General features: G+C 46.8%; 1 protein-coding gene across 1 annotated transcript in view; it reads left to right on the forward strand.

The window, feature by feature from the left end:
* LOC116939361 (delta-like protein 1) overlaps positions 1 to 17,683 on the forward strand; it is a 32,215-nt gene extending 14,532 nt beyond the window's left edge. Inside the window, exons 5-10 of the mRNA XM_032947605.2 lie at positions 1,391 to 1,442; positions 2,042 to 2,172; positions 7,357 to 7,526; positions 11,121 to 11,340; positions 15,296 to 16,152; positions 16,264 to 17,683. Of these exons, the coding sequence (XP_032803496.2) occupies positions 1,391 to 1,442; positions 2,042 to 2,172; positions 7,357 to 7,526; positions 11,121 to 11,340; positions 15,296 to 16,152; positions 16,264 to 16,269 (1,436 nt within the window). The 3' untranslated portion in view covers positions 16,270 to 17,683. The remainder of the gene's footprint in view (positions 1 to 1,390; positions 1,443 to 2,041; positions 2,173 to 7,356; positions 7,527 to 11,120; positions 11,341 to 15,295; positions 16,153 to 16,263) is intronic.
* The last annotated feature ends 400 nt before the right edge of the window (positions 17,684 to 18,083 follow it).

The following is an 18,083-nucleotide window of genomic DNA, read 5'->3' on the forward strand; positions in this document are numbered from 1 at the left end:
TGGTGGTAGGACACAGTGTGGTGGTAGGACACAGTGTGATGGTTGGACACAGTGTGGACACAGTGTGGTGGTAGGACACAGTGTGATGGTTGGACACAGTGTGGACACAGTGTGGACACAGTGTGGTGGTTGGACACAGTGTGGACACAGTATGGTGGTAGGACACATTGTGATGGTAGGACACAGTATGGTGGTAGGACACAGTGTGGACACAGTGTGATGGTTGGACACAGTGTGACACAGTGTGGACACAGTGTGGTGGTTGGACACAGTGTGGACACAGTGTGGTGGTAGGACACAGTGTGGACACAGTGTGGACACAGTGTGATGGTTGGACACAGTGTGACACAGTGTGGACACAGTGTGATGGTAGGACACAGTGTGGACACAATGAGGTGGTTGGACACAGTGTGGACACAATGTGGTGGTTGGACGCAGTGTGGACACAGTGTGGACACAGTGTGATGGTTGGACACAGTGTGACACAGTGTGAACACAGTGTGATGGTAGGACACAGTGTGGACACAATGAGGTGGTTGGACACAGTGTGGACACAATGTGGTGGTTGGACGCAGTGTGGACACAGTGTGGACACAGTGTGGACGAGCCGATAGTCGGTCTGGTCGACATGGGTGGAGGAATGAACGAGTGACGTTCACTGGAAGTGACGTTCACTGGAACAGTGATGGCAGCAGTGACGCTGACACACGCGGCGACTCCCGTTCCGTCGACTGAAAACTCATTCGAGAGCTGATTTCCGCGTCTTAGTTTGTTGACCTTTACCCCCACACCTCCGATTAGCGCCAGTTGGCTATGTACGGTGCGAAAGAAGTTCAGCATGCTGTACATACACAAGTCTGCACTACGCCCTCTCAAATGCCACACTCTCGATTCAAGGACGCGCCGTGACCTGCAATGTGCGACGACACTGAACGCATTTACTTTTGCGCGCACAATTTGGAGTCCATTGATGTTGTGACGCGCAATTGCCATCTTTTATTTGCAAGTTCGCACGCGATTGCAATTGCAAGAAGCATGTTTTACTCTTTTGTGAGTTAATCGTGGTCACGCAGAAACATAACTTACGGAGTTTTTGGGGGCTTTTGCCAAAAACTATTATACTCGTCGATGTTATTTTCACGAGAAGTCTTCCTTTTGATGGTGGGGAAGGTCTTTCAATCTGCTATAATTGTGTCATGTTCATATATTTTCACTACGTACATCGATGCAATTGCTGTTAGCCTCACCCACCACGTAAACATGCAGAACCTTAGCCCTTAAATATTTGTACGTCTTAGCCTTGATTGTTGGACTGACCGCTGCAGCTGAGACGTATTTCGATTATGAGCGTGTGTGTGTGTTTGTGTCTACCTGTGCCCCGTGATTTCAGCCGTGTGCTTACCTGGATGCAGTGGGATTTGTGACAAGCCTGGTGAGTGCAAGTGAGTGTCCAAATTATTTATGCATTCAGTCCATACACCTAGTATCGTAACAAGTACGGCGTACGATGCGCCACTCGATAAAGAGCAATCAGAATACACCAAAACCCAGTTACACCTGCTGTATGAATACATCGGAGCACAAGCCCGCTCGGGGTGGTGACACGGATGAGCGGCAGCTCCTTTTTGCCGCCCGTTTCTAGATATTCGCAGTTCGAATCCAGCGGCCCGCCCTGGTAAAATAGCTGTGGCTGTCTTCAATAAAAATGCGCGCCGTTTGCCTCACAGTGGATGTTGAAGATCCCGTGATGTTGTCCGTGTGTGCCGGCGTCACGGACGAACTTTTCAACAACAACAAAAATCACTCGCCAATTGCCTAATTGAATAAATACAACGAGCAGCATCATTGCTCAGCGTTAAACTAACGACTGCAGACTATGATAAAACCGTGAAACACAGCGCCTCTGTGATCGCCTGGCGCTGTAAGAGTGGTACAAACACCAAATGTAATGATGACGACGATTATGATGAGACTAATTCGGATTTGAATTAGCAAACCGGTGGAGCTCAACTGTGCTAATCGTTTTTCCTTCCGTTGCCAGATGCCGCGTCGGGTGGCAGGGCCGCTACTGCGACGACTGCATCCGCTACCCGGGCTGCCTGCACGGCACGTGTCAGCGGCCCTGGCAGTGCACGTGCCGCGAGGGCTGGGGGGGCCTCTTCTGCAACCAAGGTGAGCGACGGAGCGAGCGCGCGACCCCCGTGCTGCCGGTCCACCCCTTTTGTCTGCACCGCAGCGCGCGGGCGCGAAACCGCCGCAACCGCCGTTGCCTCTGCGTTGCTCGCCACGTAGCACACTCGTTTTGAGACGTCAGTAAGTGTGAGGAACGCACCCTGTTATTCCTCATTGTCGTCGTTTGCCGTGGTCAACCCCGTCGCTCGATGAAGGCCTCCCCAAACCGCCACATCGCCTCTGATGATCCTGCGAAGTAACAATCCACACCGGTACCTGCGCACGAACTGTCCTTATTGCTCCTTCTCCTTGGTGGACATCCTCCCCGTACACGTTCCATACCTTGACTGGAATGCATGGAGCGATGAGATCAGCTTTAGGTCTCAATAAATAGATTGAACTGATTAAACAAATATATATATACATCCATTCATGGGCATGTACTGAATATTATGCTACATTTTTTTCAAGTCTGTCAACATTCTTTCCCACACACGCGTGCCAACGTGGAACCAGGGCCAGCATTCCATCACAGTGTGAGGATTCATCATTGTTATGGAACCATTTGCCAACATGATCCTGAATCGCAGTGTAATGTCCCAAAATGTTGCCCGTATAAGCCGTCCTTCAGAGGGCCAAACAGACGAAGATCTGAGGGTGCCAGATCTCGGTTGTACGGAGGATGGGGCAGCACAGTCCACACGAACTGTGCATGAGCTTCTCTTGTTCTCATGTGCAATATTTACCTATAAAATCCTCACAGAGTCTGGAGACTCGTTTTCAGGATGGTCTTGTTTTTGGGGATGATTGGCCAATTCTATCAACAAGTGTTTGGCATTTGGGTGGACAAATGCCAGAGAAAGCCCATGTGCACGAGGGAATAACACTCAAAACTGGCGCCGCGCATAGTTTGAATTCACAGCTGAAGAAATTAAATTTCACTCTTTGCGTGGACTGAGTTCATTAGAATCACCACGTCTCAATTTCAGATTATTAAAAGCAGAACTTTTCACTATAAGGAATTTGGATTTTTCACCATAAGCGTTAATTGTATGCATACATCTCAATTCAAAAGCTGATGCACTTTAACCGTCACACCTTGAGGAGCAACTTACTGTTCTTGAGAATGTCAGTGTGGTTATTTTCTTTGACTCTAGGATGTGGACAATTATAAATTATAGTTCCCTTTCTCTAGTTAATTCAGTGTTTGTAGTGGACTTTATTTTCAATGGTGCGCATTATATAATTCCACGCTGCATTGCCCCGAAACTTTAAACGGCACGCAAAAAAACACGCTCAACACTTTTAACACTAAAATTAAACCAAAAATACTGAGCAAGTGCGACACGTGTGTCACAAAAGCTCCTCTTCAGTCCTTTGGTGGCAAAGGGAGTTGGCTCACAAGGATTCGGGAAACTGCCAATCCCATTTGGGCTATGAGGTGGCCAGCAACTGATAGCACAGGTACAGAAGTGTACGTTCGAACATGTATTCCTAAATCCATCTGTGTGGAGCTGTGAGTGTTGCATGGGGTTTCTCTCTGGCAACTCTGGTTCCCTCCCACGTATGGGATGCTGTGGTGGCTAGATTTTAACTACCTCAGCTGTTTAACACGTAGGCTTTCGCGGCCAATATTATTCATAATAAAGGTGTTTTGGGTGAGATCGCGTCATTTATAGATGTGTTGTAACCCTCCACCACCCGACATGGCCAATCAGTAAAAAAATGTGTCACGTTGACAAAAGACAGATAGTTCACTACTTTAGCCCACCCGGTGTGTTGAAGAGTGAATCTACAACATTTGCAATGTTTTAGTACAACGTTTCGCTGGTAATTACATCCAGCATCATCGGGCAATTTGCCAGAATAGTGAAGCCCTCCACTTGCTCCCGGTCTTAAATAGAGCAGCAGGGTGACGTCATCATCATTTAACCCAATCAGATGCAGAGATCAGAGGCGGAGAGGGGGGGGGGGTATTGTAATTATATAATAGATTAGTAATCAGTTAATTGTTATTATTAGTAATCAGTTGTAGATTAGTTGTAATGTGTTTTATTTAATGACTAAACCCAATCACTATACCCAATCATGTGCAGAAATCAGAGGTGGCGTACGGGGAGGGGCTGGGGGAGTATTGTAATTATATAATAGATTATTAATCAGTTAATTATTATGATTAGTGATCAGTTGTAGATTAGTAATTAGTTGTAATGTGTATCATTTAATAACTGAACACAATCACTATACCCAATCTGGTGCAGAAATCAGAGGTGGCGGAGGGGGGGTTATTGTAATTATATACTACGTTAGTAATCAGTTAATTATTATGTGTTTCCCCTATAAGCCATTGTAATTGTAGTATGTATTATTTAATAATACGCTTCCAGGCCGCACTAAGCCTGTAGCTGTCAGAGCGATTAAAGTTATTTCTATTTCTCTCAATTTCAATGGATTCTCTAATTAGTCTTGGCCAGTAATAATTAGTTTTACACAACACTTCAACGTTATCAAAAGCAATTGAGTGGCCTTGTTGGTAAGCATGTTCTGCAACTGCCGACAGTTGTGTTTGAGATAATGTAATATTTCTTTGGTGTTCTTTTAGTCGTACGCTGATGTTACGTCCCGTCTGTCCAATATACCTGGTATGCAGGAGGAAGTGGGTTCAATCCCGACCCTTAATGCCTGCTGTATATTTGGAGTTTGCATGTCTCTCTCCCCTTGGTCGTTCAGATTTTTCTCCGGATCCTCCGGCTTTCCCCTCCACATATAGAAACATGCGTTTAGAATATATTTTGTTGCTATACATTTCCATGTGATGATACGCCTTTGTTGAGCTATTATTTGTGGCCAGGTCACTTCTGAAAAAGAGCTTAATAGCTCAGCAGGCCTTACCTGGGAACGTTAAGTTTAGTTTTAGTAACGTGAATGGAATTTCCCAAAGCGTCCCAATTGGGGACACTCCAGTAAAAGGAGTCTTGAGATCAATGGAAACCTTTCTGGATAAAGGGCATTCATTATTATCCACCTAAAATAATTTCATTTACAATGAGAGTATACATTTACTATAATCACAGCCACTTTCCAATTCATTCTTTGGTTCAAATAAATTATTTTTAGTTCGTTCAAATTGTTTGTAAATCAACAGGATGCATACGACACGCATACATCCTACTAAATAAGTATCCTGCTCTCAACAAGGCTAAAAATGTACACTTCCTTTTTACATACAAGTAAATATATATTTTTGTTGAGTAAATACATTTAGGATGTGGTGATTGAAAGGTCCCTTACTATTTGCAGCTTATCTCAAAAGTGGGAGAGGGAAAAACGAACATCCTGTGGAGGTTTCTGTTGATCAGCAGACAGCAGAGTGGTCAGCAGAGTTTGAGTTTGGGGGGTGTGCGGGAGGGGCAGTGGAGGGGGAGGGAGAGGAGGAAGGAGAGACGCTGAAAGCCCGATTGAGCTCCAAGCTCAAGCGCGTGTTTTTGTGGTTGTACCACTACGTGTTGTTCGGCACAATGACCAACGTTTCGCTAGACGTGCCTAGAGCTCCTTCAGGATTTGAACTGAAGAAGCACCCCCCCCCCCCAGTACATGGACATCTGTGAAAAATAAAGCTTCATAGCTCATCAGATTCTTCCAGTCTCAATACATTTTCTGATGTTGGACTCGAAATCCGCGCGCGATGCAACCAGAAATCGCATCGGACAGCTAGGCCTGAGCTCCCTCTCCACTGCTGGACGGTGCCACCATCTCATCTCGTTTTTCTACACTCCCAACAACAACAATCCAGGGACTGGGGGCATGGCTCCCCCTGTAGCTGCCCATCGCCGATGTATCAATGGGCTGTCCTGGCCAGTGCCCTGGGGTCCACCTGTAACTTTGCTTGTAAGCTGGGATCTACTGCTTTCATTTGCGGCGACCCCTGCGCATGGCCCCCACCCTCCGGACCTCATTGGCAGTAGCATGCGCGGCGTCACTGACGATTTCATGCATCCAGAGACTCCCCTCCTCCCCCAATGAGTAATGAGGTCTCTGTAATTGCCAGGGTAAGGTGCTCACCCAGGTGATAACCAGGGGGCCACTTAGTGACTCTCAAAATGCCCAGCCAACACTCAGTCACTCATTACTGCACTTGGTGACCTGACCTAGATAGCTCTCATCAGGAAGCCTACTTGGATAACAATGAATACATCAGAGTGCTGTTACGGAGGACTAATTCCGTTGAAGGAAATGGGAAGTTACTCAACTTAAAATAGCAAAAAAAAAATCTTCATTCAAATAAGTCGAGTTATATGCCCCTGCAAGTTGCCATGCAGCGTTGAACGCATCTCGCCCTTTTGATTGTGAACGTCTTCTCGCTGATTTTCTGTCCAAACTTCCCTACGCCTTGCTCCTTTAAAGGATATCGAGATCGCGTAGGTTACCACGCCCATGCGAGTACTCGGAGCGATTTTTGGAGCAGAAAATAATTAAAAAAAAAAGGACTGAAGCCCAGTGCTCAAACCTCAGACTTCAAACGTGCTCAAAATTGTAGCCACTTCCTCTTTGAAGCTGTTCTGGCATTCAAGAAAGGCCACTTGAGAATACCGCAACTCGTGTCAAGTCAAAGCCAAGAATGTTTTGCGTGGAAGGCCACGAGTAGCTCTGTGATGTCACCTTCCAGAAGCTGTTCTCCCCTGTGGGGTGGCGCTCCACCGGTTTTTCCGCAGGAGTTCTAAATAAAAGGCTCTTCGTTTATCCCATGACACGGTGCCAATAGCACAATTATCATTCGACAAAATAGACAATTGCCCATCGCCACGTATGTGACCTTGTTGTCACAGCTCTCTCGCTGGCTCAGCAGTTCCACTGCTGGATTTATTTTTTTCCCGCCTGAGGACGGCCGCTTGGGGTTGCGATCGATACGTCGCGATTTATTATTTTTTGTTTTATTTTAATTTCTACCTGCGTGACTTTACCGAAAGAACCAAAGAGCATGGACAATAAGTGTTTGAATGCTTACGGTAACTATTGGAAAAACTTTTTTTTTACACAAATGTTTATTGTCGGGGGAAAAGCGAAGAACCGCGCGCTTTTTGTGCGTTTAAATATTCGCGCGCGTGCCGTGCCTATTGCTGGCACACGGTAAGTCAACGACGAGACCTTTGTTGCCTTTGCCTCTGTCACTTTTTGCCTCTGGAGATCTCAACTACTGCACGAACCACAGGCCGTGCCAGAACGGTGCCACCTGCACCAACAGCGGCCAGGGAAGCTACAGCTGCACGTGCCAGCCTGGCTACTCGGGCATCAACTGCGAGTTCTCGGTGAACGAGTGCAACGTCAACCCCTGCCGCAATGGTGGCAGCTGCACGGTAACACGCGCACACACCTGGACCACGTTCTTGTTCGTGTTTTGAGTTTTTTTTGTTTGTTGCGGTTGTGCCCGAATCAAGAGCCGAATGGCTCACAGGGCTCTACCAAATACGAATGAAACTGAAACCACGCAGGTCCACTACACTGGCGCGTGTGAGGGCGACTGTGAACTTCTTCTCCACTGTACCTATCACTTGTACTGTGTTGTACCTACCACTTGTCCTGTTTGCACAGTCACATAGTCACTTTAAGATGTGTTTCTTGTTCGTGTTTTTTGTTTGTTGCGGTTGCACCCGATTCAAGAGACAAATGGCTCACAGGGCTATACCAACATAAATGAAACTGAAACTGTACCTACCACTTGTACTGTGTTGTACCTACCACTTGTTCTGCGAGTTATTTCAATGCGTCATTCTCCGAGGTGTTTTCGTGTTGTTCGGCATGATGTCCGACGTTTCGCTCCGTGTGCCGGGCGCTCCGTCTGTTCATGAATGATAGATTTCACATTGCCCAGTTTGTATGTGTTCTCGTGAATCCCATCTTCACCGTATACTAGGAAGCTCCATTTCCGTATTGTAAGGTGAATGTTACGTCATGGAAACACTTATTTAGCAAAGTAATTTTTATATAAAATATGTAATGAGACAACAAACGTGCCTGGGAATGTGGTGACGTATTTGTTTGTATGACCGCATGCTTCGCTGTGAAAGTTAGTTACCAACCTATGCCAACATTATAACTGGGTATCCTCCTCTTCCTCATGCATATTCAAGCGCCTCTTCCCAAACGTCTTTGTTCTTTCTCAATTCCCAGTGCTGTTCCTGTTGTCAGTGCCTCCATTACTGCTTCACTCTTTTTTCCTCCCTCCTGAGACCTTCTCACAATGCACCGTTTTAACAAAAAATGTCGCAGCGTCTATTAGTCACCCCCCCCTTTTTGCGGATGGTCATCGAGGCTCCTGCAAATGTTCTGTCCATCGTGGGGAAAGCAATGTACAGTAGAGGCTAGAACAAACTACCGTGGCACCGGTTTGTTTGCTACTGGGCAGTAGCGTGGGGAGGCGTAGAACGGTTTTACAAGTGTAATGACGACTTTACACACTTCTCTCGAGATGGCACTTCATTGAAGACACGTTCACTTGACATCAGGCGGACACCCCCACTGCAACAGCCCCGAATCTCCCGCGCATCTCCCCCTTATATACCAACACGAGGCCATGCCCCCCTTCCCGAACCTTCTAGCTGACTCTGGAAGCTCCCTCCACCGGCAGACTCTACCGTCCGTATGGGGCAGGTGGAGGGTATAGATGCACTTTTGTCGTGTGTGTACCCCAGGTAAGACAATGCTGTATCCGAGGGTGTAATACACTAAAAGATCGACATGCAAAGCACTTCGCTTTGATTCCCTACTTCAGTATATTGTATAAAAAAAACACGGATTTTTTACACAAATAAAATAATCATTTACAACTGCGTTATGAAAATGAATGTACAAGAACACAGTTGCTTTGCACTGTTAAAAAAAAAAACCTAAATCGTGACCTAACGGCGTACGGAAACCCGTGGCTATTGGGTGCCAAGTGAGGCCCCCTCCCCCACCCCTCGATGTGTGACTCCCCCGGCTACAGCGTCTCTCCAACGGGAGACGCCCTTGTCAACTTCAACAGCAAAGTGATGTACTTACAACAACACTGGCGGGTTTTTTTTTCACTGTTATAACCCTCAATTGGCTCGAATCCCCCTTTCCACTAACTCTGGTAATCGCCCACGGGGCACATTTAACGGTGGAACTCAGTGCTTTTCTCCCCCCCCCACTTCCCCCCACCACCTCCCCCCCCCCACCATCTCACCCCCCCCCCCCACCATCTCACCCCCACCCACGGTCTGCCACGTTGGGGGCAATAGGGCCCCCCTGCCCTTCCTGTGGTACCGCCTATGGGAAACAGTGCAATACCTTCCTGGTGATAGTTAGGTGCTCAGGAGTTAAGGACATTTTAAAAAGGCCACACTTCTCAAGTGTTCTTTTGGCCGGTCGACAGGAATGAGACTTTGACGCAGGGTGCACGCACACCGCGTTTGGGGGGGCAGAGGACAGTTCACGGAAATCTGTTCTACCCTACTTCCATGTTCGTGCTCCTCACTTTCAACAACCTGGACTTATTGGCATGTGCCAAGTTTGGATAAATAGTAGTGGAGTAACAGAAAAAAAAGGGCATTCACACGTGTACATATGCACCAACACAGGGCAAACAGAATGTAGTGGTGTCTCCGCAATGCCTTTGTTACATGTATGGATTTGATAAGAGCAATTGGGTAGTAACTTTCGCGTGTAAATGTGACTTGGGAGTTGCTGGTTTCTATTCACTTTCAAAGGATACCTGAAGGCATCGAGGGGAGTGTGCACGGTTAATGCATGCCTTTAGCTACCAAAGATTGCTCTTATTGGTCGCTCACAGATAAACATTCCCACTGTCCACATCCTTGCGCAGGATTATGCGGCTTCCTCTGCACGATTGGGATGAGACCGGTTAAGGGGCTCTCTTGATGGACTGCAGTGACATTGTAATGTCATTTCAGACGCACGTTTTTAACACTTTGCTCTGATTTTTTTTTTGCTCAGTTTCTTTTTTCATTGTGAATCTTGGCAGCGCTTCCAGATGAATCATGTGCATGGTGGCTTTCCAGGAAGGAAGGGTGTGTGCTGTCTTAGCGCTCTGTAGCAGCCAGCACTCGGGCAATGCTGGGTCAGCATAGCAGTTGTGCACAAGTTGTGCAAAAACAGGGGGACGAGGGTGTGCGTGATAAATGTGTACGCCTTAATGCCAACAAGGGGACTTTGGTGGTCGCCAGCTTGCGATGAATAATTCGTGTTAACGAGCCTGCTGCATGTAAAGTGCCATCAGATTTACACGAACAACGCTCATTACACCTACACGCCACCCAGATGCCTTTCACGCTCAGCATCAACTCACGCCTTCCTGCGACTATGAGTTTCATACGCCTCGGTCAATTTTATTACCCGAGGTGTGGGCCGTTGAAATTTGACATTTACCTTTCATGCTGATATCTTCCAGTTCTTCTATTTATCATGTTATGTTTGCCCCAGGTGAACAACGCAAAAACGCCACTTTAAGGCTTTGTTCAAGCGTTTGATTTGAGAAAAAAAGGACTGTAAAAATACAAATAAAGAAGTTGAGGAAAATATTAACCTTTTTATATTCTATGGTTCTTTCGGCAAAGTCACATAGAAAAAATAATAATAAAGTGATATTTTAAATAAAAAATAAAGTGATATTTTTTATCACTTTATTTTTATTATGATTTCTTCCAAAAGAACCATAGAATATGAATTCATGCAGTCACAAAATTTTTAAGTCAAAAAATAAAATATTCCCCCTTAACCTCCAGGAATGTACCTTTCTCAATGTGTCCTTTGACCTCAGAACGCACCCTGTGTTATGCCCCCCTCCCTCCCCCCTCCAAGGTTACCCTGCCGGCTTTATCCGTGTCAAAACTGCGGAAGGGAGGCGGAGTTTTACCCAACAGTCTTGGTAAGTTAATGTTAATTCGTGCGTGGACGTGCATGACTTGCAGGACCTGGAGAATGACTACAGCTGCGTGTGTCCGTCTGGATTCTTTGGTAAAAATTGCGACATGAGCTCCATGTCGTGCGACGACACACCCTGCTTCAACGGAGGCCGCTGCGCCGACGACGCGGAGGGAGGCGGCTACTCGTGCCACTGCCTGCCCGGCTTCTCCGGGTTCAACTGCGAGAAAAAGGCTGAGCACTGCAGCAGCAATCCCTGCGCCAATGGTGAGGAGGAGTCCGAAGCCTTTACGCATTACATGTTTGTGATCATCGTGGTCTTTAATGATATAGAACAAGAACTCATCACATTTGGGTGTGTCGGCCATTGGCTCATCTCCTTGCTACGAAGAAACGGCCTATTGCCCAAATCATCCCATGATATGTTTAATTCTCGGGCAGTGTCATTTACTAATGTGTTAAGCCTGTGTTTATTTGTGCCCGTGAAGTACTGCCAATGCAGTGCCCCAGCAAATATTTTCGTCACACTCTTTGGTTCTTTCGGTAAAGTCACGTAGGTAAAAATAAAAAAACAAAGTTAATCAAATCACGACGTTTTGGAAGCAACACAAGCCTCCGTCATCAGGTGGGATAGTCGCGGCAAATTACTTCTGGCTGTGTGGCTTAGCAGTCACAGCAGACTTGACACCCCTGAGATCCTGGGGTTGGAATCCAACTTTCATTCCCCCCCAAATTAAACAGGGCTCTCAAGTGCAGAAAGTTGATGATAGTAGCAGCCTGTTGACCAATGCCTACGCAATACAAAAAAATATCACGTAAAAAGCGGCGTTCCATTTTACGTATTTAATTCCAGATCTGAAACTTAAAACATTGAAGTTTGCTTGTCATTACACAAACACTCTTTGCAGGGCATATTAAACACGTGCAGCTCTTCGTCATTTGATGCCGAAAACAAATTTGCAATATGCTCGGGGTGAAAAGCGGCGTGATAAGTTTTGAACTTTGCTTGTCCCTTGCACTTGAGTAACCCAGAGTCACAAAAAGTTCTGCAATATGCAGCAACTCTCCTGTCAGATCACGTTATGGTTGAGTTAAGGGCCCACACAGAATTATGGGAAAACCCACAGTATCATGCAAAAACTAGGCCAGCAATGATTTGCTTCCCTTGCGATCTAATGGATTGTCACAATTCAAGGCCACGATTAGATTGTATAATCCTGAACGGGTTTATAAAGACAAATAATGTGCAGTATAATGAAGGGCAAAATAAGGCGAGATGGAAATGGCGTGCTAAAATGCATTCCAGGGAAACAGTGTTCCGGACTGTTATGGCTGAAAATAAGCACTGAATAGAACCAACAGCTTCAAAAGGCTAAAAATGTCACCTTCCGACAATTCCATGCTTTCACGTAAGTTGGACATCCTCTGTTCAATGTGAGTGCCATTAGGGGTTACCAAAACAAGGCGTGTGGCCGAAATATTTTTCACGTTTACAATCTCTGCTCTGGGCTGCGCTAATTGGTGAAACCCTTTGTTCAGATAATCATAGCCTAATAAAAGAAAAATAAACAAGATTTCCAGCAGGAGGAAGTGGGGGGGAGAATGGGGAAAGAGGCTGCAGGGGAAAGGCCAGACTAAGCAGGAAGACACCAGGGGTCAGGCCAGACTGAGCGGGATGACGCAGGACATGGGCCAGACTAAGCAGGTAGAGCTGAGAGCAGCGTCCGGGGCAACGTGATCATGTGCAGGCCACTGAGCTCGGGACATTTCCTTAAGAAACATCAGTGGTTCCCGCGTCCAAAAATCTAACGGACATCTGCGAAGACTGCCGTACACTTATACTCTTTGTTCTTTCGGTAAGGTCACGTAGAAAATGTTCTTGCTGTGGTTTTCACACCTGATGATGACTGCTTGTGTTGCAGTCGAAACGTCGTGAGAATTTTATTGTTTTATATTTTTATTATTTTATTGTTTCCCTTCTACGTGACTTTACCGAAAGAGCCAAGAATATGAATCCCTGCAGTCACGAAAGCTTTGAATCCAAATTTACTGTACATTTGTGAAAAAAGAGCCTTATGCAGTGAGGGAAAAAAGTATTTGATCCCCTGCTGATTTTGTACGTTTGCCCACTGACAAAGAAATGATCAGTCTATAATTTTACTGGTAGGTTTATTTGAACAGTGAGAGACAGAATAACAACAACAAAAATCCAGAAAAACGCATGTCAAAAATGTTATAAATTGACTTGCATTTTAATGAGGGAAATAAGTATTTGACCCCTCTGCAAAACATGATTTAGTACTTGGTGGCAAAACCCTTGTTGGCAATCACAGAGGTCAGACGTTTCTTGTAGTTGGCCACCAGGTTTGCACATATCTCAGGAGGGATTTTGTCCCACTCCTCTTTGCAGATCTTCTCCAAAAAATTAAGGTTTCGAGGCTGACGTTTGGCAACTCGAACCTTCAGCTCCCTCCACAGATTTTCTATGGGATTAAGGTCTGGAGACTGGCTAGGCCACTCCAGGACCTTAATGTGCTTCTTCTTGAGCCACTCCTTTGTTGCCTTGGCCATGTGTTTTGGGTCATTGTCATGCTGGAATACCCATCCACGACCCATTTTCAATGCCCTGGCTGAGGGAAGGAAGGTTCTCACCCAAGATTTGACGGTACATGGCCCCGTCCATCGTCCCTTTGATGCGGTGAAGTTGTCCTGTCCCCTTAGCAGAAAAAACTCCCCCAAAGCATAATGTTTCCACCTCCATGTTTGACGGTGGGGATGGTGTTCTTGGGGTCATAGGCAGCATTCCTCCTCCTCCAAACACGGCGAGTTGAGTTGATGCCAAAGAGCTCCATTTTGGTCTCATCTGACCACAACACTTTCACCCAGTTGTCCTCTGAATCATTCAGATGTTCATTGGCAAACTTTAGATGGGCATGTATATGTGCTTTCTTGAGCAGAGGGATCTTGCGGGCGCTGCAGGATTTCAGTCCTTCACGGCGTAGTGTGTTACCAATTGTTTTCTTGGTGACTATGGTCCCAGCTGCCTTGAGATCATTGACAAGATCCTCCCGTGTAGTTCTGGACTGATTCCTCACCGTTCTCATGATCATTGCAACTCCACGAGGTGAGATCTTGCATGGAGCCCCAGGCCGAGGGAGATTGATAGTTCTTTGGTGTTTCTTCCATTTGCGAATAACCGCACCAACTGTTGTCACCTTCTCACCAAGCTGCTTGGCAATGGTCTTGTAGACCATTCTAGCCTTGTGTAGGTCTACAATCTTGTCCCTGACATCCTTGGAGAGCTCTTTGGTCTTGGCCATGACGGAGAGTTTGGAATCTGATTGATTGATTGCTTCTGTAGACAGGTGTCTTTTATAGCGGTAACAAGCTGAGATTAGGAGCACTCCCTTTAAGAGTGTGCTCCTAAACTCAGCTCGTTACCTGTACAAAAGACATCTGGGAGCCAGAAATCTTTCTGATTGAGAGGGGGTCAAATACTTATTTCCCTCATTACAATGCAAATCCATTTATAAAATTTTTGACATGCGTTTTTCTGGATTTTTTTGTTGTTATTCTGTCTCTCACTGTTCAAATAAACCTACCATTAAAATTATAGACTGATCATTTCTTTGTCAGTGGGCAAACGTACAAAATCAGCAGGGAATCAAATACTTTTTTCCCTCACTGTAGCTCATCGGATTCCTCCACTATAAATAAATATTCTGATTCTGAACTTCAATTTAAGCAGTTAACTGAAGTATGATTAAGCAAGCACTCTGGTTATTTGTCTCGGTGTATACCAGATTTTTGTTCCAGTTGACGGAGGTTCTCAACAGCTGAGAAGTTGTTCTCATGAGTAACTTTCACAGTAGTTAGCTGTGGCGTACAGGTCACGTGGGTGGCTTTCTCAAGATTCAAGGTAGGCAAAAGGTGGAAGCCGCCCTGCCATTCGCTGGCTCACGCCACTAAGAGAACCGCTCCAGAGGGTCCCTTTATCGACTCTTCCATGCTGGCCAGACTTCTTGGAAGAGAGGGAAATACCCAACACTTTACCCCACCACGTGCGACCTACCGACATAGTTCACTGCATTTGCACCCATTTATACTGCTGGGTGAACAGGGGACGATGGGAGTGGGGGTGGGGTGGGGCGGGGTTAAGATTTTTAATTGCAATAGGATGGCTTGCTTGCGCTTATTGGTGGACTGCGACGCGTTCACACAGGCGCGCAATGCTTGGACCTGGAAGCCACCTTCAAGTGCCGATGCAAGCCCGGCTTCAGCGGGAACCGGTGCGAGATGAACGTGGACGACTGCGGAAGACAGCCCTGCCTCCACGGTGGCACGTGCCGCGACCTTGTGAATGGGTTCACATGCTCGTGCCCAACGGGCTACGAGGGCAAGGACTGCGGCACCCCTGCCTCCTATTGCCAAAGTGGGCCGTGCTTCAACGGTGGAGTCTGCGTCCTTCAGGGCGGCGACGGTGGCTACGCTTGCGAGTGCAGGGTCGGCTTTGGGGGAATCGACTGCGGCGAGCTGGTGCTGACACGCACAAACACCGCGATCTCGAACGTGCCGAGCAACTTCAAGCGCCACGAAGGCTCTGGGGAGGCATTCCCCTGGCTGGCTGTGGGCACGGGGCTCGGCATGGTGCTGCTGCTGCTTGCTGGTACCATTCTGCTCCTGGTATGTCGGCGCCTCAAGCAAAGTCAGAGCGGCCAGATAGAAACGGCCGACGGTAATAATGGCATGAACAATCGCAACGTCTGCGAGAGGGAAAAGGAACTCGCCGTGAATCTCTTAACCGGTGTGGAGCTAAAAAACACGAACAAGCAAATGGACGTAGAGCCTGAGGGTTGCTTGCTCAAGTCAGGATACCGGCTGAAATATCAGGACATGGATTACAACATGATCCTGGAGACGGCTGCCGAAGCTGCTGAAGACCACGCGAGTGGGGACAAGTGCCAGGAGGCCAACGACAATCCCCAGAGTAGCGGCGAGGCCTCCTCCCCATCGGAGGCCAGCTGCACGTCCGTGCACATCAGCTGCCCCGAGCAGGCCGAGCAAATAGTAGCCACAGAGGTGAGTGTGCATCCTGCGCATACGCGACGACCCGCAACACGCCCACGTTGCATTTGACCAGAAACGCTCGGCTTTGTAACCACCAGACGCTTCCTCTGTCCTGTGTTGCAGGTATGAGACCGCCGAGATTGTCGTGGAACCTGAAGTACCCAATGCTTCGGACGGCCACGTACCAAGAATGTGCTTTGCTGAGAGTGTGCCATGGGCCATGAAGGTTGTTTCGCCACGCTTCCTTTTGCTGTTTGCGGAGTGGACGTTTGAACTCTGCTGCCCTTGAAACTCTCCCACCACAGCCGCGCGTCGTTCTCACAGCCCGTTGGAAATGTTGCCACGACTGGAACGTACAAGCCGGCTGGGGAGCTTATACAATACCACAGAATGTGAATGGGAGAAGTTGTAAATGGAAAGAGAGCGGGGCAACTTTTGTTACACGTATACATGTATACTTTTTTTTGTATATCTAATGACTGCTGTGACCAGCATGTCTGGTGTCTTTGCACTACTTTTGTGGAATTGTTCTTCCCGCTTGGTCGAATTCCAGATCGTCATAATTCAGTGTTGTTCCCATCGAACTGAAATGTGTTCCTCCGTTCATGGAGACCCTAACGAATCCGTTCATGTAAATTGGAACTTAAACGGAAAAAAAAACCAACAAAAAGTTTCGTCAAAGGCACTACAATTTTGAAAAGGAATCGTTTTTTTTTTCTCCCAAACAAACCAAAACATTCCCATGATTCTACCCACCTGCAGTGCTCCGACTACTGCGTAGCTTTTCACGGTTGTGCTGTACAGCTCTCCGGCGTGCTTTGCGGTTGTGCCGTTGTTCGGCACGGCGTTTGCTCCAACGTGATAACAATTAACGTTGAATCGTAAAATAGTAATGTACAGCCCTTTGTCAATCAACTTTTAGATGAAGGTCTCCCAATGCCATGTCGGTCGTAGGGGGAGGGAGGGGGGGTTATTTGACCATACTTCACCACACTGTTCAGTGCTGGTTGAAGGGGACCCCATGACCGGTTCAGACGTCACTTGCCGCTGATGCTCGCCGTAGCCGGGAATTCAACTGAGCTTGCTGCGATCACGGTTAAAAAAAAAAAACGTAGCGACATGGAGAAACTGTGACTTTAACGAAGGCGGGGGAAAACCCAGAAACTTAAAACAAATCTGAAACGACACTTTTCAGTCGTGAAACTGGAACAACACTGCAGCACTCATCACTTTCTGTCCGATATGCAAACCCAGCACCCTTCCACCCTCTCGTTTGCCTCGCCGAATTTCCGCAAGCCCGCTATTGAAAACAAACTGGTATTTTCTACTATTCCCGTTAACGTTGAAGCAATAAGTATTACTTTAAGGTGTAATGTTAATTTATGTATGCAAAGCACTGAAGCTTTATATGTTTGTATGAAAAAAAAGGTGTGTAAATAATGCTTATTTATTAATTTCTTTTGTACAATATATTTATTATTTTTTAATAGATGGAGGTTTTAGAATTTTTATTTAAAATAAATAGCCCGTTTTTTCCATGAAACCCGTGTCCGTGTTTGTAACGGTTTTTGACAAATGATGGGCAGGTGACTCGTGCGGCCACTGCCAGTGAAGTCGCATTGTGCGACAAGCCACTTGGTGGGTGAGCCACATCGAGAAAGCGTGCATGTCATCATGCACCCTCAACACAATTTTAATTGTCACAATGTGTGTGTGTGGGGGGGAGGGGGTCACGATTCAATCAAAAAACAGGCAATTCTCTTTTCCACGGTCTCTTTTGTATTTCCTGCCCCGTATGTTCCGTTGGTGCCGTCCTCGTTCATTCTGTTCGCAGTGTTTCTCAAACGCCGGATCACGCAGCATCCCAGTATAGCCTCCTGTGATCACGAGCCACCAGGCTACTGCATGAACGCACCATTTCAATTTACTCATTAACTTTAGTC

This window comes from Petromyzon marinus, chromosome 6 (genome assembly GCF_048934315.1).
Source record: "Petromyzon marinus isolate PM22_M1 ecotype Great Lakes invasive population chromosome 6, UKy_Petmar_22M1.pri1.0, whole genome shotgun sequence".
Classification (NCBI taxonomy): Eukaryota; Metazoa; Chordata; class Hyperoartia; order Petromyzontiformes; family Petromyzontidae; genus Petromyzon; species Petromyzon marinus.